The following is a 25075-nucleotide window of genomic DNA, read 5'->3' as shown; positions in this document are numbered from 1 at the left end:
CTCCGAGCCGCGCTGCAGTCTTCTTCCCGTCGGACACTAGCGTGCCTGCGCGGGTCTTCCCGCGCAGGCACCCGATGCTCTCCACTTCCTCTTCCGGGCCGCAGGGGGGAGGAGAAGAGAGCACGCCGACTGGAGTCATCCGGGTGCCTGCGCGGGAGTCATCGGGTGTCAGCCGGGTGCCTGCGCGGGTCTTCCCGCGCAGGCACCCGATGCTCTCCACTTCCTCTTCCGGGCCGCGGGAAGAAGAGAGCACCGGCGTGCTCTCTTCTTCCCGCGGCCCGGAAGAGGAAGTGGAGAGCATCGGGTGCCTGCGCGGGAAGACCCGCGCAGGCACCCGATGACTCCAGCGCTGGCACCCGGCTGACACCCGATGACTCCCGCGCAGGCACCCGGATGACTCCAGTCGGCGTGCTCTCTTCTCCTCCCCCCCGTGGCCCGGAAGAGGAAGTGGTGAGCATCGGGTGCCTGCGCGGAAGAAGAGACCACGCTAGTGTGGTCTCTTCTTCCCGCGCAGGCACCCGATGCTCTCCACTTCCTCTTCTGGGCCGCGGGGGGGGGGGGGGGAGGAGAAGAGAGCACGCCGGTGCCGCTGACTCCAGCTGTCCTGCCGCGTTCCGCCCGGGCTGACAGCATTTTAAGCTCGGGTGGCGGAGGACCGGGGAGCAGCTGGGTCAGCGGGGAACCGCGAAGTATGGCGACACTTGTCTGCGAGCCAGATGCAGCCCTCAAAAGAGCCATATCTGGCTCGCGAGCCATGGGTTCCCGACCCCTGCTCTAAACCATTCCTCAAGCTTTTCTAGATTCTGCCTAATGTCTTTCCACACTTTCTTGGCTGTCTACTGATACAGATTTTGGTATCATCTGCAAAAAGACAAACCTTTCCCAACAATCCTTCCGCAATGTCACTTAAGAAAATGTTGAATAGAACTAGTCCAAGGACAATCCCTGCTGCCCACCACTACTAACACCTCTCTTCTGAGGGAACTGTTTACCATTACCCTTTATTACTTCCCACTCAACCAGTTTCTAACCCAGTTAGTCACTTTAGGGCTAATGCCAAGGACATTCAATTTATAAGTTGCATATGTGAAACCATGTCAAGGGCCTTGCTGAAACCCAAGTACACTTCGTCTAGCACTCTATGGTCACTACATCAAGCTCTCTGGTCACACAGTCAAAAAAAAAAAATTGACAAGAACTGTCTCTGCTAAAACTAATTCATTGTATTCCAGAAACTGCACCATCCTTCTGTTTTAGCAGTAATTCCATTAATTTGCTTACCACAGAGGTCAGACTGACCGGCCTGTAGTTCCCAGTCTCCTTACTTCCAATTTTGTGTGAAGAGGAGCAGCATCTGCCTGACTTCAGTCCTTCAGAATGTCTTCCGAGTCTAAAGAAGCATTGAAAAAGGTCAGCCAGCGGAGTTGCCAGGACTTCTCTAAGTTCCCTTAATACCCTCTGATGTATTTCATCGCCTTATCTACTTTGTTTAATTAGCTCCTCATGAGCACACTGTTCTGAAAATCGATTGAGGTTTACTTCACTTCAGACCTTGTGTTCATTTTCTGTGGTCCTACCCCACAATCTTTCCTCCATGAACACCAAACAAATATTAAGAAAATTTGCTTTTTTTTATTAGCTTCTACATATTCCTCTCCTTCTGAGTCTCACAATGTAATGGTTGCACTTCCTCCTATGACTAATATATTAAAAAAAAAATCTTCACCCCCCCGTTTTACCATATGTGCTATTTTTCATTCCATTTGCATTCTTGTCTACTTTCCTAGCTTCTCTTAGCGTTTCCAGATATTGTCGCCTTTCTCTTTCTGCGATCTTTTAAGTTTTTGAACTCTAACCTTTTTTTCCTTGCCTTTTCAGCTGCTACTTTAGAAAACTATTGCAGCTTTCCCTTTTACCTCTAGTATCCTAGCAGAGTTTAGTTGCCCTTGTAATATCTCTTTTTAGTTTTTCCCATTGGTCATCTAGATTTTCCCATCCATTTAACTCCTTGAACTCCTTGAGGTACTTCCCCCATTTTAACAGTTTTTTCCTAAAGTCTTAGGTGCCTTTGAATGAACCTTTCTCGCTTATGCTCTAATACAAAACCACACTACCAGGTTGATAATTGGATCCCAGATGATTGTCCACTACATCATCAGGAACACTGTCCCCACTGGTAAGCACCAGGTCCATAATCTCCACCTCCCATGTGGATTCCTTTAGCAGTTGACAGAGCTATTTTCCCTGCAGACAATCCTGGAACTCCTTGCTGCTAGAAGACACATAGCTGGGATGACCCAATCAACATCCAGCAGCTTGAAATCCCCTAACAATAACACATCCTCTTTCATAATAATTTGGTGAATATCCTCCATTAAATCTCTCCATTTCTTCTGTCTTCAAAGCCGATATTTATATTTCATCAATGAATAAGTACATAAGATTTGCCATACTGGGTCAGATCAAAGGTCAAAGCCCAGTAGCCTGTTTCCAATTGTAGCAAATCCAGAACACAAGTACCTGGCAGTATCCAAGGGAGTAGATTTTGCATTGCCTCTTTCTAGATTAATCAATGATTCCACGTCCTTACCTCATAAGCCCTGCGGTTCTGTTTTAATATTTTTTTTTACATATATGTAGAACCGTTCCTCCTTTTCTTCCTGAATAGATTGTAGCCTCATATAACTATAACCAGTCATGGTTTTCCATGTACCACATCTGTGACAGCCACTACTGTAAGTCAGCTTCTTCCATGACTGCTTTTTTTTTTTAATTTTTTATTTATAGCTTTTACTAATACATATATGTATTTTATCAGAAGAGATATGCATAAGCCATTACAATTATTCAAACTAATAATACATCATCAATAACAGAAACATTTCTTAATGGCTTATTACTAGTTCACAATTTTATCAGAGGCAGTTAACAAGGAGTTCAAAGTAATACTTTCAGGAAAAGGTATAGTCCTGATTGAAGGTGGTTACATCTTTTTTTGGAGACTATGGGATATTTTTCAAGAAGTATGTGAATCAAGGAAGACTCTCAGTTCTGGTACAAAAAATATATAAGAATCATTAACCTTTTTTACTACACACTTTACAGGGATATCTCAGTAAAAAAAAAAAAAAGATATTGTTTCTTGTCTCATTAAAAGGAAACCTTTACGTCTCTCTTGTGTTACTTTTGAAATATTTATTTATTTTATTTATTTATTTATTTATTTTTAATTTTTATATACCGGAATTCCTGTATACAATACAAATCAGTCCGGTTTACATGGAACGAAAAGATAGCCCTGGTCTGGGAAGTCAGATCAGGGTTTTTTTACAAAGAACATTGAACAATAACATATAATACATTCATAATACAAAGAACATTGAACAATAACAATAAATCCTTAAATATTTTCGTAATTTAATTAAAATTAGGCCAATGGCATGTTGAACTTAAATTAAATGTAAGGTAAATTGAAATTTAATTTTGCATAAAATTGCATATTATTAACTGTAACACAGAATATTCCCAAGTTCAGGAAACATTCTTACTACAGAACCATGAAACAATATATTTAAATGACGAAAATAAGGTGACATCAGTTTACTGATGTCCTGTTTAGCTATAAGAGAGACTAGTAAAGTAGAGCAATCGATAACTTCAATGGCTGATGATTCCAAAAAAGATGTTAGGTTTTGCATATCTAATGACAAACCTCCCAGATCAGCAGTAGTCTGTCTCTCAACCAGTGACTTGGGTATGAAATACACTTAATTAATCGGAGGTGCCTCAGACATTTGGAGTACCTAAGTCAGGTACCTCTTAAAGGTAATTTCTGGCATTTCACCCATTACCCTGGGAAAGTTAATCCGTCTCAGATTTAAACGACTATTCCAATTTTCAAGAATCTCTAATCTCTGGGATAAGGCAGTTCTATCCTTAACAGTAGCCAAATTAAAGTTCTTAATCTGCTGTATCTCCGTTTCTGCTTGGGCTACTGAAACCTTTACAGCTTCCAGGGAATTTTCATGGTCAGAAATTTTGTTATTCAAAGAAACAGTTAAATGATCCATTTTGTTATTACATGCTTTTATAGCAACAGAGAGCCCAGTAGTCAATTCCCAGAGATTCTCCAAAGTTACAACCGCTGGTTTGACCCGGGGGTATTAGTTGCTCACCCGATGTAAGGGGTCCTCCTTCCAAGGTTGATGTTCCTGGGAGTCCAACCGGATTTTTGAAACTTTCCCCCAATATGCTTCTCCCTGTCCCTGGTGGTGCAGATGCTGACAGCTCTCCTTCCTGCCCCGCCTGAGCAATGACCTCATCTTCCCTCGACGACTGCAGTGCATCTGGAGGCAGCTCCACCCTGGCTGCTGGTGATCTAACATCGGGGAGGGGGGTGGAAGGAAACCTCCGCCCCAGGCGTCAGCCGCTCTTCTCCAGCCTCTGACGCAGCGGGGAAATCCCCCCCCCCCCCCCCCCCCCCCAAATCTCTGCTTCTCCTGTCGACATGAAGCGCATCATTAACGCCTGGTCAGTGAGTTGGGTTGTTATTGAGGGAAAACCCCTCACTTTTCCTTTTCTTTTTGGTGGCATTGCAGCGGTAAAATTTTCACAGAATCTCTGAGACCAAGCAGCTTCACGTTGAACACTCAGGATGCCATCTTGCCTACCAGGTTGTCCTTCCATGACTGCTTTAGATCTTGGATTTTATTAATGCTGACAGCTTCTAAAAACGCCTATCTGGCCCACTCCCCCTCCCCACATTTGCGCCCTCAGTGAATGAAATCCAAGACAAACTGAAAACATAAGTAGTATGAATTTCGAAGTATAGGCCACAGTTTATTATCATATATATATATATATATATATATATATATATATAGTCATTCGATAATGCCATCACAACAATTTACAAATTTCAACAAAGGGATATAAAGGTTTACATAATTATATTAACTAATTCTCCCCTACCTGAGCTGTGGTATAGGAAAAGAAGGGCTGTGCCCATCAGTCATGCCACCCGCCATGAAAACCAAGCAAGGCAGCCCACCTGCCATGCTTCCAGGCAAGGGAGCTACCCCTCCGAGATGTATCTGCATGCCTCACCATTTTGCTACAAAGGCATCCTTGCCAGTCGACAGTTGACCTGATACCATGGCAAGCAATCCCATCGCTAGCAGTAAGAAACTTGCCAACAGCTCTGGTGCCTGCCCACATTGTGACAGTTGTCAACAGATAACTAATTTAGGACATCACATTTTATAACACTTAATACATTGTCCTCAGGCAGATAGCCTTTGACTACATTAATACTACCATTGCTCATCTGCTTAATAAACAAACAAATTCAAATGAAGGAATTCAGCAAATATTTTCATATAAGCACAGACATGTCCATTTTATCAATTTACTTTAAAGCCCAAATAAAGGCCATGCAGGCCTACTGCTCCCAGATAAAAAGGGGAGATTGGGTCGGAAAGCAAAAGGGGTAGACTGCTCCCTGCACCCTGCCTTTAAAGGGCTCTGATGTCACTGAGCCGTGACTGCTGTCCCCACCCGATGACATAATCAGACATGACTGGTGCCCCCACATGACTCTGTTGGTGCACTGAACCAAAGTGTGCTGACAGGGTTAGGAGACAGCTAAGGCCCAGCAACGTGGCCCTGATGGTGACCTGCAAATATCATTAGAGTTAGTCCTACCAATAAGGAAAACCAGACCCAGGAATCAAATCTTTTTTGTTTTGACTCATCAATTTCCCTTCTGCTGCTTTGGGTTTCTAGCTCAGTTGAAACCAGGACTATTTTCTGGCACTATGAACCTTCATTTGCAACTACCTGTGGATTTTTTCCTTATTTTATATCTTTCCAAATTTACTTTGTCCAGCACATTGCCTTCCTAAGCAGCATCTCCAGCACTGGTCAATTTGGGGATTGGAAGACCTGAATTAGGAATCAATCCCAGGTCTTTCTACATGGCAGTGCACAGTATGACTGCAGAACCATCATGCTGTCTCTTGAAAATCAATGATTATCTTGCCCTTCCCTTGAAGGCCATTGCACATCAGTATTAAATAGTATGGGGTCTAAGCATCAATCTGCCTACAAAGCTCATAATACTGCACGATGGAATACCGCCAGAGAGCTCAAACATGGGTTGTACCCAGCTATAGTGCTGTATGTATTGTATCTGCAGGAGATCTGCCCATGTGAGCCAGGATTCTGAAGATGAATATCGGGCTAGCCACGGCTTAGGTGGTTTCCAGGAACCTATACTTAGGATGCGGGGGAATAATGCTGTAAGTTGTTCCGATAGTGACCTTTGCTGACCAGTTTATGGTCAGCAAGTGTCATTACTGGAACTATGAGGGGAAAATACCTTCAAGGCATTGTTAATGTAATTGAAAGGTTGCTTGGCCCACCTTACCATTCCTGTTTTTTTTGAGGGCTTGCAGATTATAGTTCTCGACTAAGTACCTCCTGCAAGTTTTTAGAGCCAGAAAAAAGGTGAGTGAGGCTACAAGAACTCAACTAGGACATCAGAGAGTTGATTGGACTTGGAGGTAGCTAAGAAGTTTAGAAACAAGAAAGTGTGTGTATTTCTTAATCTAATCGTGTATAGTTTTCTAAGCAGTTTGCATTAGAATAAAAGTTAAACAGTTTTATTTTAAGAGATTAAGGTCATTAGCTGAATAAATACTCATACTCAAGGAAGTATATCAGCCTTTAGACATCCTGGAAAGAGGCACTTAATACTCCTGAATTTCCTTGGTGGAGAATACTATTTTCTGATTTATATTCTGCTCTTCAGGCACTTCATAGTGGATTACATTCAGGTACTGTAGGTATTTTCCTAAGCAGGGACAAATGGTTCTGGAAGCTCTTTCAGTAATTCATTGCAACCTGACCTACAGAAGAGCTCATTGATTCTCTCCAGCTAACATTATATAGCACAATGAAATATAAAATCTCTCCCAACATAGGGACAATGGGACAGTATATTCTGAGTGCTAATATGTTAAGCAAAGGACTTTGAATGCAAGCAAAAATGTTGCTTTCCACTGTTTTGGTTGTCTTTGTACTGTTTGACCCGTAATGGTGAGAGGTATTAAGGGTTCTCCTAACATATGCTCTCAAATTGTGGGCCAACCTACTGCCTTCTATTCTGACTTTGTTATAGTACCCTTACACCTTACTCAATAGTGTGGCTATAGGATATTAAGTGCTATTGTAGAATATTATAGTATTACTAGGGCTGCATAAATATGGCAGGAAGCAGCTCACATTGCCAGAGAGGGACCTGTCTTCCCTCCCGCAGGAAGAAAATGTCAGCCTCTCTTCTCTGCCTAAAGAGATGCAGCTTTGATGCCTCCTGTCTACCTCCCTTTCCCAGAGCCACTGCCTGGAGCAGGAACCAGAGAAGCTGTGGAAGAGTTCTCACTGCATTCTGCAGAGCCACAGAAGGTTGTGTCCAACCTGCCCAGTAAGCCACAAAAGGCGCTTCCATCTTTCCCTCCCCCATTTACCCAAGTTGCTGCAGGAGGTCTCCAAGCCTAGCCTCCCCTGAGTTGAAGAAAGATTCCATTCCTGATCACCCAGTGGACCTGTGGGAAACCTCTCTCCCCATCAGACCTGCCCCAAGGAATTGTAAAAGGTCTTCCAGCCTGCCTCCTTTCCTCACTCCCTTCTGCTGCCTGTTCCAAGAACCTCCCTGCTCAACCAGAAGAGGTTTATGGTACTGGAGTGTGATTTAAAAAAAAAAAAAATGACACAAAGGGCTTTGATGGCGGAACGGTAAAAGGAGAAAAGCTGGAGGGAGAGAGGGAAAAGAAGGGAAAAGACAGGGTTGGATTTTTTTTGATATCTTATTGTAGCTGACAACAAAAAAAAATATTGCCAACTACCACTTTTTTTTTTTTTTTTTTTTTTTTTTTTTTTTTCTGGAGCTCTGGGCATTTACTCTTAAGGGCTAGTCTAGGTATGACACACTTCCTCAGCAAAGTATACTTCAGACAGGTTTACTACGTATTGGCAAAAAGAATGAACCCCCACATATTTTCCTTGCAAGAGATGAGGCTTTCAGGCTGTGATTTGCTGATAGCAGGGATCTGAGCTAATCTCAAGCTCTTAGAAAATGGCAAGGCAAAAAGAGCAAGGTTTTCACCCCTCTGCACATAAGCAGAGGCTGTTTCGGTGCCATTCCTGGTTCTTTACCATGCTCCACCATGATTCATGAAACATTTTCTCCTGAGAAATATCCTTGATGAAATGGCCCCTTTTGCATGTTAGTCAGTAGTAAATGGAGAATTGCAGGACCACTAGAGGCAGCATGTGATCCTTTGTAGCAACACTGGCATATTCCCTACTCATGTTTGATTGTACTATGCTCAAAGGAGCAAACTTGAACGTAGAATTGTTCCTTTTCAGAAGCCCCAGCTCTTCATTTATTTCTCTCCCCTCTGCAGGTACGAGGATGCTTTGGTTCTGCTGCTGACTGAAGTTTTGAATCGAATTCAATTCCGATACAACCAGGCCCAGCTGGAGGAACTAGATGACGAGACTCTTGACGATGATGTAAGAAATAATGCAGATTTAGAAGGGAGGGGTGCCATGCTATTAAAAGGACTTTATCTGTTTGCACACCAGGAAGCATTTCAGAAGGTCTCATGGCAGTGACAGTACAGAATTCCAAATGTTTTCTATATTTAAAAAAAAAAAAAAAAAGAAAACCAGTGAATTACGTTGTCAGGCTTGCTAATGCGGCAAAAAGAAACTAAATAAAAAAGAAAATAATTTTTAGTTTTCAAGTTGTGAGTGGCTTGTCATTTAAAAAAAAAAAAAAAAAAGTATTTATGGTTTCCTTTTCTTGAAATAGTATATTCTATATTTTTTAGCCAGTTCTGCTCAAGGTAACAGCACCGCACTTAAGCATCTAACTAGTCCCTATTGCAAGAATGTTGTCAACTCGCTTTCGTAGTATGATAGCCCAGCCAAATGCCCATGAGAACTTTGTGTTCAGAAGGGACACGTTTATTATAACCTCCTGCAGCCTGTGATTGATTGGAACAATCTCTGGCTAGAGCATTTTCTAGTGTAGCAATAGTGGCATGGAATAAGTTGTTGATCAGGATAAGGGAGGAGCAAGATGTTAAGCAATTTAAAAAGCAGTTTAAGACACTGTTTAAAGAGGTGTATGGGTAAAGACCAATTTTTATGTTTCATTCTTTTGAATTTTTGTAATGTTTTTTTGATATGTTGATGGTTTTATGAATGTGTTCATTGTAAACCGTATGGAATCTGAATTGTGGGACAATATGGTACACAAGATTTTTAAATGTCATTTCATTCATAACAATATTGCATTAGAGCAGCAAAGAACCTGCTTTTAAAGAATTGGAAAAGCCATTTTATCAGTAACTGGATTGATTTTGACTGGTTAAGTGTTGTACTACCTTATGATTTTTTGCCATGCGGGCTGGTGTTTACTATATGAGAATGCAGACTGCTGTACTTTCAGTATATTTCAGCATCTCATTCCTCAGTTTTCTGAACTTCACCTTTCTGCATGATAACATCAACCAATAGAATCAGAAGCAACAGACTAAGATGCATCCTATGTCTCAAAAACGAAATGCTAAAATGGATTGAGGCAATCCTGACCTTTGCCCGCTTTAATAGGTGTGCACTAATGGTACTACAGTGCAATGTTTAGAATATATAATGTCCTTTATTGGCATTAACCAGGAAGAAGGGAGGGGGAGGTTGTAAAGGCTATTCAGACCTCCTGAATTATGGCATTATAAAGCACTAGAGAGCCCCTTAATCAATCAGTGATCTGATGGATTTAAGGCCCATTTAGTACTTTATATTAAGTGGATACTTTGAGACCATTTCTTTTGATATCTGAATTGTTCAGCTGTGCTGTGCATTTCCCATATCTGAAGAATTCCTGCAGACTCTTACCTCAAAAACTAGACTGCCATCTAGTATTATATAATGAGACCACCTTACTACAGATAGCGATGCATACATGTTATATGTTCTGTATGATTCACACACTTGCTTTTTAAGTTTCATAGTGTGTAGTAAGACCCTGTTAGTGAAAGATTGATCTATTATGGGAAATTTTTAAAATTCTGTTTGCAAACAGGACACAGATTTTAAGAAAGTGTATCCTTTAGACCTAGGAGATGCAAAATATAGCTGCATTTCCTAGCATGTAGCAGATGGACTCAGGACCAGTGGGTATAGTGTACTCCTGATAGCGGTTGGAGGCGGATCAGATTTCAATCTGACGTCAGCCCTAGTACATATACCCCTGCAGGAAGATACAGACCTTCAGATATATGAAAGGTTTTAATGATGCAAAATCAACAGACCTTCTCTGTTTGAAAGAAATTAGTTGAACTAGGGGTCACAAAATGAAACTCCAGGGAAGAAGACTCAGAACCAAAGTCTGGAAATATTTCTTCAGGGAGAGGGTGGTGGATGCCTGGAATGCCCTTCCAGAGGAGGTGGTGAAGACAAAAACGATGAAAGATTTCAAAGGGGCATGGGATAAACACCGTGGATACCTAAAGACTAAAGGATGGAAATGAAGAAAAGAGTGCATGAGGGTAACTTGCTTGTGTGGCGATTACTACCCTTATCCAATATGCCTTGATACTACTCCAGTATTGCTCTCTGCTTTAACGGTAGGGGGGAAAAGAAAAAAAGGCGAATCAGATTTAGATAGCAACCAACAAGGACACTAAATTTTAAGGTCTGGGAAAACACATAAGATTGGGGGTAACTTTCTGATGCAGCTGTTGCTACCCTTAACCAATAAGTCTGATACCTTTGATGCTACGATAAGCTTGCTGGGCAGCCTGGATGGACCATTTGGTCCTTTTCTGCCATCATTTCTATGCTCATATATACATGATGCCCTCAAACAGGATACGCCAAGCTGAGAATATCACATTGGCTGAAACCCTTATTAACGATACAGGACTTCCGCACCATCTTACAAACACTAATATTTTCAAACTTAGACTACTACAACTCCTACCATCAGGACTACTAAAACCACTTCAACTACTTCAAAATGCCTCTGCTGGACTCTTACTAGGGACAAGGAAATTTGACCACATCACTCCTCACTGATAGCACTGCACTGGCTTCCTGTACAATGCAGAATTCATTATAAAGTACTAACTCTAATTTTCAGTATCATCAACAATATTAACCCGTGCTTATTAGGAGTGACACTACAACATTACACACCACAGAGAGCACTAAATCACAAAACAAAGGACTTCTATTGGTGCCTTCTACTCAGAACACACATCTAACGCAAATAAGAGACCAAATGTTCTCCATAACGGGCCCCAAGTTGTGGAACTCTCTTCCAGAATCTGTCAGATATCAGAAAGTTTCAAGTGTGAACTGAAAACATGGCTCTTTAGAAAAGCATACGATTTGGAGGCTGAGAAGGAGGGGGAGCTTTATTTACCTGAGAGAGAAAGCTGAATCCGGGGGTAAGCTTGAGTTTGCCCCGACAGTGTTTTCTCATCTTACCAGCTGAATCTGCCGACGCCGGAAGTGGACTATAAATTAGAACTGGCTGCGGTGCGCAGCAGACGCCACGCACGTTTAAGGGGAGCGCAGCTAAGCTGGGCTTTGCTGGGCTTCGCCAGGATTTTGCCGGGTTTGTCGGACTCTGTTGGAAGCAATTTGATTTTATATGGAATTATATGTAGTGGCCCACATGTCTTGGATTCTGCAAGTTTAGTATCGCTCCAGGTAGGAATAAATTTACCTTACAAGTCTCCCTTCTCCGTTAAGCCTCCTCAAAGTGAAATCTTCAAAGTTAAATTGCATAATTCCATTGGATACACTCTACTGCCTGTTTTTTCTTTTTCCTTATTTTCTTTTGGATATGCCACATACCAAAAGGAAGGCCAAAGTAAGGCCTCCAATTGGTATAGCTGCTGTAGAAACAGGGCAAAGGACTATATCTGAATGGTTGTACTCACCAAATTTATCCCCTATGGGACTGACCGCTGTAGGAGAGGTATTAGAGCAGAATCCCCCTCCTCTGGTCGAGGAAACATCACTAAGTCCCGGGACACCAGGAAGTGAAGGGGGGGTCGCCCCCGAAAACACAGGGAACGAGCAAGAAGAAGTATTGCGATCTAGATATGACTGATGTTTTGAAGCAAAAGGGTATACTTTTGGAACCATCTGAGCAAGTGGAACAAGAAATAATACAGTCGAGCATGTTGGGAAATTCTGGTGTAATCCCTAAGGACACCAGTACCCCGAAGTTAAGTAACCCTAATAACCAGAAACAGAATGATATTGAGAGTTTCAGATTTAATTACTATGTTAAAAAAAACAAAAAAAAACCCCAGCTAATATAACCCTAGAAAATGTGTGGAATTACTTAGTAAAATTAGATGTATCAATTAATTAACCATTGAGGTAATGAAAACTACCAACTCCTCTTTTCAAAATACTGTAAAATTGGAAGAACAAAAAAAAAAGACATGAATGAGATAGATAAGCGAGTTTTACAAGTAGAAAAAATACAAAATCGTCAAATAATTGTGGAAGGAGAGGTTAATAAAAGAGTAGAAAACCTTGAAAACTCTAATATCTTTAAATTTAAGGGTTAATAACTTTCCAATTATAAAAAGGTTAGAACCAATGGAATTGTTTAGGAACTATCTAATACAAATACTGAAAATTCCAGATAAATGCTTACCGGTAATAGTCAAAGCATTTTATTTAGGAATAAGGAAAAAGGAGTTGGAACAAGATCAGTTAAGTACAGAAGACAAGGAGAAAGAAAAAGAAATTTCAGAACAAAAGCTATCAAAAACTAGTTTAATTGACTTATCTGATTTATTGCAAAAATCTCAGATATCCTAGTTCATATTCATATATATTCTAGTTCAACACAACAGCAAATATATAATCTAGTTCATATTCATACAATTTCTAGGTCAACACAACTGCAGATACAAATTTTAATCCTACTTACAATCACTATATCATTCATTGTTTTATTGCTCACTCCACTAACATTGTCTCTGGTAGTGACATCGAAGCTGTTGGCATATTAGCATTTTACGTTAAATCGTATGCATTTCTTTTTTTTTCAATTCTTTATTGCTTTATAATAATCACAACAATAAATAATCTATTACAAATTATCATATTCAAAGTAACTGGTTGATATCTTATACTTTTAAGTATAGGAAAATCATTATAATAACCATATAAATTTCAATTTTAACAATCGGTTACTAATATAAGGCGGTCTAGAAGTAAAAGTTGTATTAAGGAAAATGCATTATCTATGACCCACTTTAACAATATAATACCAGATATTAAACTGCTAGAAGACCCATCTAATTTAACAGTACATCTGCATGGATATTTAAGCATATAGTACCCTCCTCTAACACCCCCCTTCTCAGAAGCAAAAATGTCTTTCTTCGTATCTGGGTATGTATCTGCTGTAGTGTTGACCTGGAATATGGATGTTGACATAGTGTAGGAATGTTGACCAAGAATATGGATGCTGATTTGGTAAACAATGGTGATCTTCTGTTTGGAACGACAGTATATAAAATGCCTAAATAAATAAAAATAAACATCTGCTCGGTCATGAAGTCCTTCTATAAATTGTCTTCTGAAAAACCTTGAGCCACTGCTAGACCCTCAAGACTTTTGCACAGTCCTACAGTATCTTATTTTAAACTCCCTGGACTGTTGTAATTCTGTGTACCTTGGCCTTCCAGCTGTTAACTGATGCACTCTGCTGCTAGAATCTTGCTTGGTGCAAACTTAAGAAACCATATCACTCCAGCTCTTGCTGGAGAAATCAATACAAGGTGCTTACTCTCATCTATCATCTCTTGAATAATGACTCATCCTCATGGTTGGCCTCTACTCTCCACCTATACAAATCATCAAGGCATCTACACTTAGCAAATAAAATTTTATGTATACAGACTCCCAAATTAGCAAGGCATGACTTCACTAGAAATCCTTTTTGGTCACCAGTTCACAACTTTGGAATAGTCTACTGGAATCACTTTGAACCGTATTGACTCAACAATCTTTCAAAAAGGTATTGAGAACCCATCTTTTCACCCTTACCTTCAAAGCATTCGGGTACCAGTATGATAAACTATTTTTTTTCTTTCATTTTGTTTTATGTAAGTGTAGGAACATAAGTTGCCATACTGGGTCAGACCAAGGATCCATGAAGCCTAGCATCCTGTTTCCAACAGTGGCCAATACAGGTACCCAGCAAGTACCCAAACATTAAATAGATCCCATACTACTAATGCCAGTAATAAGCAGTGGCTATTTCCTAAGACAACTTGACTAATAGTTTATGGACTTCTCTAGGTACTTGTCCAAACTATTTTTAAACCCAGGTAAGCTAACTGCCTTGACCACATCCTCTGGCAACAAATTCCAGAGCTTAATTATGCATTGAGTGAGAATTTTCTCTGATTTGTTTTAAATGTGCTACTTGCTAACTTCATGGGGATGCCCCCTAGTCCTTGTATTAATTGAAAGAGTAAACAGTCTATTTACACAAACCCATTCTAGTCCTCTCGATTTTTATAGACCTCCATAATATCTCTCTTCAAACGCCTATTCTCCAGACTGAACAGCCCTAACTTCTTTAACCTTTCCTCATAGGGGAGCAATTCCATCCCCTTTATCATTTTCGTCATGCTTCTCTGTACCTTCTCCAGTGCATCCATATTTTTATTTTTTTTGAGATGCAGTGACCACAATTGAGCATAGTACTTGAGGTGTAGTCTGACCATGGAGTGATACAGAAGCATTATGACAGTCTGTTTTATTCTCCATTACCTTCCTAATAATTCCTAGCATTGTTTGGTTTTTAATCGCTGTAGCATACTAAGCTGACTGTATTGTATTGTCTACTCTTATGCCTAGATCTTTTTTTTCTGGGTGGTAACTCATAATATGAAACCTAACATCATGTAACTACAGCATGGATTATTTTTCCCTATATGTATCACCTTGCACTTGTCCACATTAAATTTCATCTGCCATTTGGATGCCCAATCTTCCAGTCTCACAAGATCCTCCTGCAATTTATCACTATCCACTTGTGATTTAACTTTTCTGAATAATTTTGTGGTATCTGCAAATTTTATCACCTCTCATTTTTCTTTCCAGATCATTTATAAATATATTAAAAAGAACTGTTTTTAAGTACAGATCCCTGAGGCACTCCATTGTTTTCCTCTCTCCACTGATGAAAACTGGCCATTTTACTCTGTTTCCTGTCTTTTAACCAGATTGCAGTCCACAAAAGTGCATTGCCTTCTATCCCTGACTTTTTAAAATTTTCTTAGAAGCCTCTCATGGGGGGACTGTGGATTTTCAGGAGGTGTTTGACAATTGCACCACTGCTGTCAGCTCACCTTTATCCACATGTTTATTAACCCCTTCAAAAAAAAATGTAGCAGATTTATGAGGCAAGACTTCCCTTGGGTAAATCCATGCTGACTTTGTCCCAGGAAAAAGTCTCTCTCTATGCTCTGTGATTGTTTTATAGAATAGTTTCCATGATTTTTCCTGGCACCGAAGTCAGGCTCACTGGTCTATAGTTTCTAGGATTACACCTGGAGGCTTTTTTTAAAAAATCAGGGTTACGGTAGCCACCTTCCAGTCTTCAGGTACAATGGACAATTTTAATGATAGGTTACAAATTACTTGTAATAGATCTGAAATTTCATTTTTAAGTTATTTTAGAACGCTGGGGTATATACCATCTGGTCTGAGCGATTTGCTACTCTTCAGTTTCAGTCTGACCTACTACATCTTCTAGGTTCACCGTGCTTTGGTTCAATTCATCTGAATCATCACTTTTGAAAACAGTCTGTAGAGTGGGTATCGCCCCAACATCTTCATTAGTAAACACCAAAGCAAAGAATTCATCAGTCTTTCCATGATGGACTTATCTTCCCTAAGTGCCCCTTTAACCCCATGATCTAATGGTCCAACTGACTTCCTCGCAAAACCCAACCTAGCCATTATAGCAACCAGCCCTCAGCGAGGGGCTACAAACCGTAGTTGTGTCCAGACTCCATCCCCCTTTCATCCTAGAGTTAGTGAATGCTGCCTTTGCACCATCTCAAGCTAGATCAAGAGTGCCTGTTAAGGGGGCATTTGTCTGTCCATACACATGTTGCAGGGGGTTTTTTCATGGACGGTTTGAAATTTGGTAGCAGCATGTCTCACCATCTTGTCACTACTCCTGTCAAATTTCATCCTCAGCTATCCAGTGAAGGGCCACCGATGTGTCCAGACAGTGAAGCTAGCTGTCATTTCCAGCAAGCAGAGAAAGTCATGGCAAACAGTGAAGGAAGCTGGAGCATACCATCTCTGTTAACACTAGTAGCATACACATTTGCTATGTGTTTTTAGTTGACCAGTAGCATATGGATATCCTGTCGTAAAGCTTTCTTTGCCAGTCATTTTGCAGCTTTCATTGAACATCCAAAGCTATATTAGCATTAGTGATTGGGCCTGTTTTTAGGTGTTGGCTTGTCAGTGCAGAGATGAATAATGTAATCCTTAATTGTTTAAGAATCTATGAGAAAGCTAAATGGGACTTTATATTTTATAGACTCTCAGGTGTATACAATATTTAAAAAATATATATATATTTCAACCTAAGTATCATAAGTAAATATATTTTCCTAATGTAGCTCGAGTGCTGTGTTATCCCACTAACATCCCCGAACATTTAAGTGCTCTTCTAGTCAGCAGTTGGGAAAAATTACAAAATATGTTTTTGCTTTAGAAACAGCTCTACATCAAACTATTGCAAAGATTAAGCTGTGGGCCAGATGTACTAAAGGGTTTTCCCATGTTGTGTCTATAGGAAAAATGCCAAGTACAGAAATTGCATTTTATTCTTTATCATGGAGTTTTGTATCTACTCCATGCATCATAACCATAAAATCTGCTTATGATGCTTTTTGTACAGTTTAGATAAACTGCCTTCATAGCTACATGGACAATTATAATTTGCCACTAATGCTGACCAGAGAGACTTTCAGATTTTTGTTTTTCATGAGCAGAATGACATGGGAAAGACACTTGTGGGAATTGCATTTGTGGTGTTAGGACTATCATTCTCAGTGGTGGTAAGACCAGACTGCGGCATTCTTTATTTAATGGGTAGATGACGACTTCACCTGGAGACAGATAACATTATTACTAGAAAAACACAATACCTTTGTTGCTGAAACAGGTATTTCCTGACATATGAATAACCACTCAATGTGTCTTGTTGGTGTTCATATCATATTAATGGCAGTTAGTCATCAGAGACGGTTCCAGGGTTCACTATATAGAAGTGGCTCTCATTGATCCCCCACCCCCTGCTCCTAGCACATGATGCAGGATGCCTACCACTGTATTTCCTTGAAATCATAATCTGCTTCTCTTCTTTCACAGCAGCAAACAGAGTGGCAGCGGTATCTTCGCCAGAGCTTGGAGGTAGTGGCAAAAGTCATGGAATTGCTCCCAACACATGCCTTCTCCACACTGGTAATTGTCCGGCCTGTGTTCTCACCTACAAGTTTTTTAGGGAGATTGCTATGCCTTTTTTTGTCCAGAATGTCATTATAAATGAACACTTTAATCTCATAGCATCTGTTTTAAAAATCATTTATATATTTAACTTACTACAGTGAGGGTGGAAACTGCTTCTGATAACACTGCAAGCTTGCATGTTCATAGATAGCTTTGCAGGGATGGTCTTGCATGAATGCAGCAACATCAGAAGCCACATTTCTTAAACTACAGAGCAACATTAAAAATATTTAAAAAATGGGCTAACCTGGTGGCTCTTGCAGCACTACTCACTGCTATGCAGATGACCTGGATTCCATTCCCAAGCCCGTCTGTTGCTCCATAGATTGGCTGGAGATGGTGTTCACAGACCCTGGCAGGAGGGAGTACCAGTCTTTGTGCAGTGGTGATACTTAGTGGCTGGAAAGCTTGAGGCAGCCCTGATGTGACATCTGGCTGAGTACGTTTAGTGCATGACTGGACTGAGTTGTGAAGAGAATGAAGGCTCAGTTTAGATTGAGCTGGAAACCCAAAGGAGCAAAAGGAACCTGCTAGCCAATAAAATAGCTAAGTGGGATGTGCAGAGTGAAGAACCTGCCTGGAATCATTATGAAAAAAAATGAGAAGGAATAACGGGTGAGGTTTCCAATATTTTACAAACCATTATGGTAAATGTTTACAATGAAATAAAATGGTCTCAAGATGTATAGCCAGAAACTCACAGAACATAAAATCATACTGATTAAAATTTTAAACAAATAAAAAAAATTATTTAAATCATTAATATATAACATTAAATTTAAAATAATACAAAATCAAAGCTAAACCATGCCATTTATAAATGGCTAGCCAGCAACATAAAAAATACAATTTCTCAAGAGGAATATACACAAATCAAAAGAAATATACAATCAAACATAACCAGAAGACTTCCATACAATGTGATGAGGACCCAAAAAATGTATTATGTAAAAAAAATTTTTATGGGGTCATCAACTTGTATGGAAGTTTTTTGGTATGTATTTCTTTTGATTATTTGTGTATATTCTTTTTGAGAAATTGTATATATTTTTGGTTACTGTGGTGGCTAATAATTTTTATTTATGATATTATTTAATTTTGATTTAGTATTCTTTTAATTTTGTATTGATTTTAAATTTGTGTATGTTCATTTACAAAATATCAGTGATTGTCCTTTAAGATCCTGAAATATTACACCATGGTGCCTCTCTGCCTCTCAGAATGAGAGGGAAGGGAAGACTAACTCCCTGTGGCTTTAGATATTGATTGATACAGTATGTATCAATCAGTGCTATTTTCTTTGTTTTTTGCAGTTCTCAGTTCTGCAAGAGAATCTGGATGTCTACCTTGGACTTCAGCAATTTGTGATCACTTCTGGGACAGGTAATGTCATTGGCAGTCTATTTGTTTATTTTTATTCTGGTAGTTTTCTTTTTTTCTTCCCCTCTTACTGGAACCAAATCTGGGATCTGGCACCATGAACCTTCATTTACAAATAGGGTATTTTAGTCTAATATATATATATATTTTTTTTTTTAAATAACCCTTGCCCTCTTTTTAAACTGTTCATATCAGCTAAGGTTAGCTGTGCAGGTTATGCAATGACGAGATTTCCAATCCCACAGGGCTGGCTTGCTACCTCAGCATCCCTGCTTCTAGCTGGCCTGGGGATCAGAGTCCTTTGTTCTTTTTGCCTGGAAATGCATAGGATAGCTGTTGAGGCACAGTTCTGGTCCGTCTTGTCTTTCTCTATGCTCTTTAGTTGAACATTCTTTCTCTGACCAGCAGTGCAACTATGCTAAATGCATGGATCACATGAGCCCACTCTGTTAGCTCAGAGGATATTTCCAGAGCTTTCTAGGTATGCAAGATGATTTCCTGTGTGCTGCTGAACTTACAACTATGGAGTTTTCTCTTTTTCCTTGAAAGCGAATATTTTCTAGACTGCTCTAGTGATTTTTCATATAAATATTTTTTTCTCAGCAAACAGGTAATGATGTGGAATCTTTAAAGAGCAGTGCTGTCCCTAGTAGTCACTAAGAAATTTGTTACAAATTTCCATGATGAATTTATATGCTGTTCTTAATCCATTGACATGCTCTCGGGAAGATACATGCTGTTCGCTGGAACCTCAAAATAAATGGAATACCTTCCCATCCCCCATTCCTCTATGGGGATTGGAACAATGGCTCCCAGCATCTGTAAGCGGTTAGTTTCCTGTACCAGTTGCCTTTTGTTTATGGAAGTGCAAGGAGAGACCATGAACAAGTCCTTTAGCGACCAAATTCTAAAGCATAACCTTGTCTTATCACACTTAAGAACCCTTGGTCCTTGTGATCCTGGTCCACTCCTCGTAGAAAAGTCAACTGACCCCCTTTGACTGGCACCAAGGAGTGGACTGGCCTCTATTCATTGGGCAGACTTGGCTCCAGATGCCCCCTGGCCGGAACCATCTCTTGTTAGGCTTTCGACCTCAAAAGGACTGGTTCCAGAACTGCTGCCTCCCAGTGCTTTGTCTCTGGGCTCCTCCTGAAGCCCTAATCTGCCAAAACAGTCTATTCACCCTAAAGCGAGGCCCTTTTCTTCCTTTCAGCTTATCCTCCGGCAATCTATGTCCTTTAATCTCTCCCAGATGTTTTACGAGCTCCTCTTAAGTCCTCTCCGAAAAGGTAACGCTCCTAAATGAAACTTAGACCAAACGTCCACTGACCAGTTCCTTAACCAAAGGAGCCGCCTGGCAAAGACCTCTGACATCATAATCCTAGACCAGCGATTCTCAACCAGTATGTCTCGACACACCAATGTGTCGCCAAGCACCAACTGGTGTTTCGCGGCACCCGGTGTCCCACAGCCCCAGTTATACTTCCCTTTACCTTTTTCCTGCCCCCGCAAGCCAATGGGAAGCCTCCTCCCTTCCTGTCCCCGCAGGCCAATGGGAAGCCGCCTCCCTTCCTGTCCCGCAGGCCAGTGGGAAGCCTCCTCCCTTCTTCCTGTCCCCGCAGGCCAATCGGAAGCCTCCTCCCTTCTTCCTGCCAGAGGGAGTAGGAAGAAGGGAGGAAGCCTCTGGTCGGTGAGGCAGAAAGAAGGGGGGCATCTCATAGCCCTGGGGATGGGGTGGTTTGAGGGGGGCTGGCAACAAAGAAGCCCGACCCTGTTGAAGCAAGGCCGCCACGGGCTGGAAGTGCTGAAATTAAACAGTGGTGATCCACAAAAAGAAGAGGCCAGCTGTGGCAGGGAACTGCAGTAGAGTAGGGATTCCCCAAAGCGGCAGTGAATTGCAAGCACGAAGAGGCCGGTTGCTCCAGGGATCCCCCCCCCCCCCCCCCCCCCCGATGCAACAGTGAACGCGGCAGAGCCACGATTAAAGTAAAAGTGGCACTCAGCCATGCTGATTACAGATGGGGCAAGTGAAGCTCCCAGTGGCCGTAAAAGCAGGCAGATGGGGGGCTGCGGGAGCCTAGAGATATCCCAACAGCCAGAAGAAAAGCCTGAGTGCCATGGCATATTTTTCTAAAATGTTTGCTGCTTCAGTGCGGCTGAGAAGGCAGCAGCAGTACTGGGAAATCTGCCACTGTGAAATTAAAGGGGAACACAGCATTGGGGCTCTAAGCAAAATGTGTGTAAGAGAGAAGAGAGAGACTGGGCAGGGAGGTGACTGGGCTGTGTGTGTGAGAAGAGAGAGACTGGGCTGAGTGTGTGAGAGAAGAGAGAGACTGGGCGGGGAGGTGACTGGGCTGGGTGTGTGAGAGAAGAGAGAGACTGGGTGGGGAGGTGACTGGGCTGGGTGTGTGAGAGAAGAGAGACTGGCCGGGGAGGTGACTGGGCTAGGTGTGAGAGAGAAGAGAGAGACTGGTCAAGGAGTTAACTGGGTTGAGTGTGTGAGAGAGAAGAGACTGGGCAGGGAGGTAACTGGGCTTGGGTGTGTGTGAGAAAAGAGAGACTGGGCAGGGAGGTAACTGGGCTGGGGGTGTGAGAGAAGAGAGACTGGGCAGGGAGGTGACTGGGGTGTGTATGTGAGTGACTTGTTGTGAGCCCTAAAGAAGAGGACTGTGAGGACAGAGCTTCAGCAGCCGCTGCTGCTCCTGGTATGTGCTTTCAAGGGAAAGGAGTAGGAGAGTTCCTGGAGAGGGTAAGTAAAGGTGGCATTTTAAGTTTATTTTTCTTGATTGACTGCTATTTTAATTGAGTATTATGTGATATCTGCTGTTTTGAAATATTTTATTGATATTTGGACAATTTTTAATAATTTTTATGAGTTTTAATTTTGACGTTATTCTGTTCATCAGCTGTTTTGAAACATTTATTATAATTTTACAATTATTTCTGTGTGGGGGATCTATAGCAGCTTGGCTTGTTCTGTTTTCCTAAAAGGAGGTGTTTAATATTTGTAGTGTTGCCTTTTCATAGATAGGATTGTTACTGTTTGAGTGTGTTCCATAAATCAGGTGTAACTTTGTGCAGATTAGTTTCTGTGCATTATTGCAGATCCTGGGACTGTTAGGTGCTATATTTCTCTTTCCATTTCTCCAGGTTTGCACCTAATGCAGAGTGGCTTTTTTTGGTTTTCCATTCCAGTTTCTGTCTCCATATTTATACTGTGTGGTCTTTCTGTACGTGGTGAAGGTCGGTTCTGTGTGTGTAACTGAGGTATTTTGCTAGCATGCAGGCAATTGTATCATTCTTACTTGTTGTGTTTTCTCAATAGGATATGCATTTTCATAAGGAGGGTTATTGTGCCTAGTAGTAATGGGTGTTTGTTTTGCTTTTACTGAGATGTCATCAGAACCAGAATATCTTTTTTTATATGGTGTGTTGTATGGTTAATGCCCTATTTCTGCTCTGCATCCATTGTTGGGGGTCAACGGGGTTCCTGTGGATGCAGAATGTATATTTACTTTAGCCTCATGACTGTCACATGTTCAGCATGTTAACCATGTGAGAACCATCTGTGAGGTGTGTCCCGGCCGTCCTAGACGACGTTCTGATGAGGTCATATAATGCATCTGGTCCATGGGCCACCTCAGCTTCTAGATAGTCTGCATGCTTTGCCTCTGATGCCATCGCTTTGTCAGCCTGCAGGTGCTGTACCCAGCGCAGACCATCCCGAAACATAAAATTGCTGCCAACTGCAGCACGAATGCCCAGGGCAGTCACCTCAGAGATCTTCTTGGGGTGGATCTCTAACTTCCTGTCCTGCGTATCCTCAAGCACTTCAGAACAGGCCACTGGAATGGTTGTTTTCTTCGTAACCACAGAAATTGAAGCATCATCTTTGGCAGTCTCAACAATTCAAGCGTGTCCTCTGGTAACAAATATAATTTATTCATTGTTCTACCAACCTTCAAACCAGACTCTGGGGTATCCCATTCCCTGACCACTAACTTCACCGATTTATGGAAGGGGAAGGATTTCACTGTTCATCTTAAGCCATCCATGACTGGGTCCACCTCTTCCTTATCAGATTCTTTTTGAGGAACCTTAATCCCAAGCTCTTAAGGACACAGGGAATCAGGGGCCACAGTTCTTCCCTTTAAAAAAGACGAACCATCTTTGGAACATCCCTCTCAACAGTTGGGGCTTGACCGCACTCCTCTTCCGGATCCTGTTCCTCCGGAGAAGAATTTGCCTTGAGGGTCCTCTACTGGAGGCTTCCTGTCCTCCGAGTCCCCCAAGGCCTCATCTGCAGCATCTGAATGTGCAGGCCTTCCAAGGACTCACTGAATCCTGGTTGTACCACTGGTCCATGAAAATTTGGACCACTTCCTAGGCTGCAGACCCTGCAAACCACCTTGCCTGGGAAAACACCGCCCTGTGGCCTTCCTGGTAAATTAATGCCTTATGCATCAAAAGAACACATTTGAAAGAAAAAGCTGCAGGATCTTCCCCATGGCACTCCTCATCTTCCCCTGACAGACTCCTGGGCTCTGCAGGGCTCCGAGTGGCCGGGGACAGTAGTGGAGGGAGATTCCCCCCCCCCCCCACCCTCCCCAACCCCTGTGGCTTCAGAAGCAGGAGAAGCCTAGACTGGTGATTGATCAAGGTCAATCTGAGGACAGGAATCATCTTGGAATCCTTGCTGATTGATTGTGACCACAGATGCAAGCAAAAGAGGGTGGGCGAGGGGGCACACTGTAAGGGACAGATAGCGCAAGGGCTATGGTTGCAGGGGGAGGACATTTTTTCACAAACTGTCTGGAGACCAAAGCAGTAAGATTGGCACTAAAAGCTTTCTACCAAAGGTGAAGGGGAAAGTTGTCAGGCTATTTTCAGACAATGCCATGACAGTGTCTTATGTCAACAAGCAAGGAGAAATAAGGAGCCGGCAAGTAGCGAAGGAAGCGAAACATCTGAGTGGGTGGAGACACATCTGTTAGATATCAGCTTCTCACATAACGGGCACTCGGCATTCAAGCAGATTTCTTAAGTCTCCAGATTGTGGACCTGGGGGAATGGGAGGTGGCTGAGAGAGCCTTCAACCAAATAGTGGTCAAATGGGGGCACCCCCAGTGGAATCTAATGCAATGCACAAGAACACCAAAGCAAAAGACTTCTTCAGTCAAAGGTATTGGGGTTCAAGGGAGTAGATGCCCTGACATAACTTGGCCCAGAAACACATTGTACATATTCCCGCCTAGGCCATTGGTCAGAAAGGTGCTAAGAATAGCAGATCATCCAGGATCTTAATACCCCCAAATTGGGCAAGACAACCAAGATATTGCAGACCTAGTCAGACTCGAGGGAAGAACTGCTCAGGTTCATGCAGGAAAAGTGCAGTTTTGTCAGCATGGCACGTGAAAGGAAAAAACTTAGTAGGAGAGAGTACTCAAGTCAGGTAATATCAACTCTAATGAAAGCAAAAAAAAATCTTCCACTTCTGTAATATACACTAGAATTTGAAAAACCTTCAAAGGATGGTTCAGGAAGACAAAGGTAAAGCAGAGGGAAGACTTGTTTCCTCTATCCTCAGTTTCTCCAGGAGGAATTGGATAAAGGTTTAGCAGTGAACTCACTAAAGTTGCAGACTGCAGCCATAGCACGCTGTAGGGGATAAGTCGGAATGACCCCCTTAGTATTGCACCCAGATGTAGTTTGCTTCCTTAAAGGGGCAAGCTACATTGGTCTGCCCCAGAGGTTTCTAATTCCACCTGGGGATCTGAGCTTGGCACTGAGGGCTTTGATAAAGGCTCCATTTAGACCCCTTAGAGTCTTCATAAAAGATTTGACTTTGTTTGGCCAGGAGGATCTGTGTTGCAGGCATTATTCTGCAGGGACCCTTACCTTTCCTTTTCAAGAAAAAAGGTCATGATCAGGTCAGTCCCATTCTTCTTTCCAAAGGTGGTATTGGAATTTCATATGAATCAAGTGGTTTCCTTACCAAGGCCAAGAGATGGAGTTTAGGATTCTAGACATCAGGAATGTTTTGCTGAGA

General features: G+C 41.8%; 1 protein-coding gene across 5 annotated transcripts in view; it reads left to right on the top strand.

Moving 5' to 3' along the window:
• Positions 1-25075, top strand: part of XPO6 (exportin 6) — a 205463-nt gene that overhangs the window by 110832 nt on the left and 69556 nt on the right. For 3 of the 5 annotated variants that reach the window (XM_029576105.1, XM_029576102.1, XM_029576104.1), the window contains 3 exons: positions 8466-8574; positions 17509-17601; positions 18960-19029. In XM_029576105.1, the coding sequence (XP_029431965.1) occupies positions 8466-8574; positions 17509-17601; positions 18960-19029 (272 nt within the window). The remainder of the gene's footprint in view (positions 1-8465; positions 8575-17508; positions 17602-18959; positions 19030-25075) is intronic. The other 2 variants (XM_029576103.1, XM_029576106.1) reach the window with 1 other exon arrangement.

This window comes from Rhinatrema bivittatum, chromosome 14 (genome assembly GCF_901001135.1).
Source record: "Rhinatrema bivittatum chromosome 14, aRhiBiv1.1, whole genome shotgun sequence".
NCBI lineage: Eukaryota > Metazoa > Chordata > Amphibia > Gymnophiona > Rhinatrematidae > Rhinatrema > Rhinatrema bivittatum.
The sequence above is the reverse complement of the archived record's forward strand: the minus strand, read 5'-3'. Positions and strand labels throughout refer to the sequence as shown.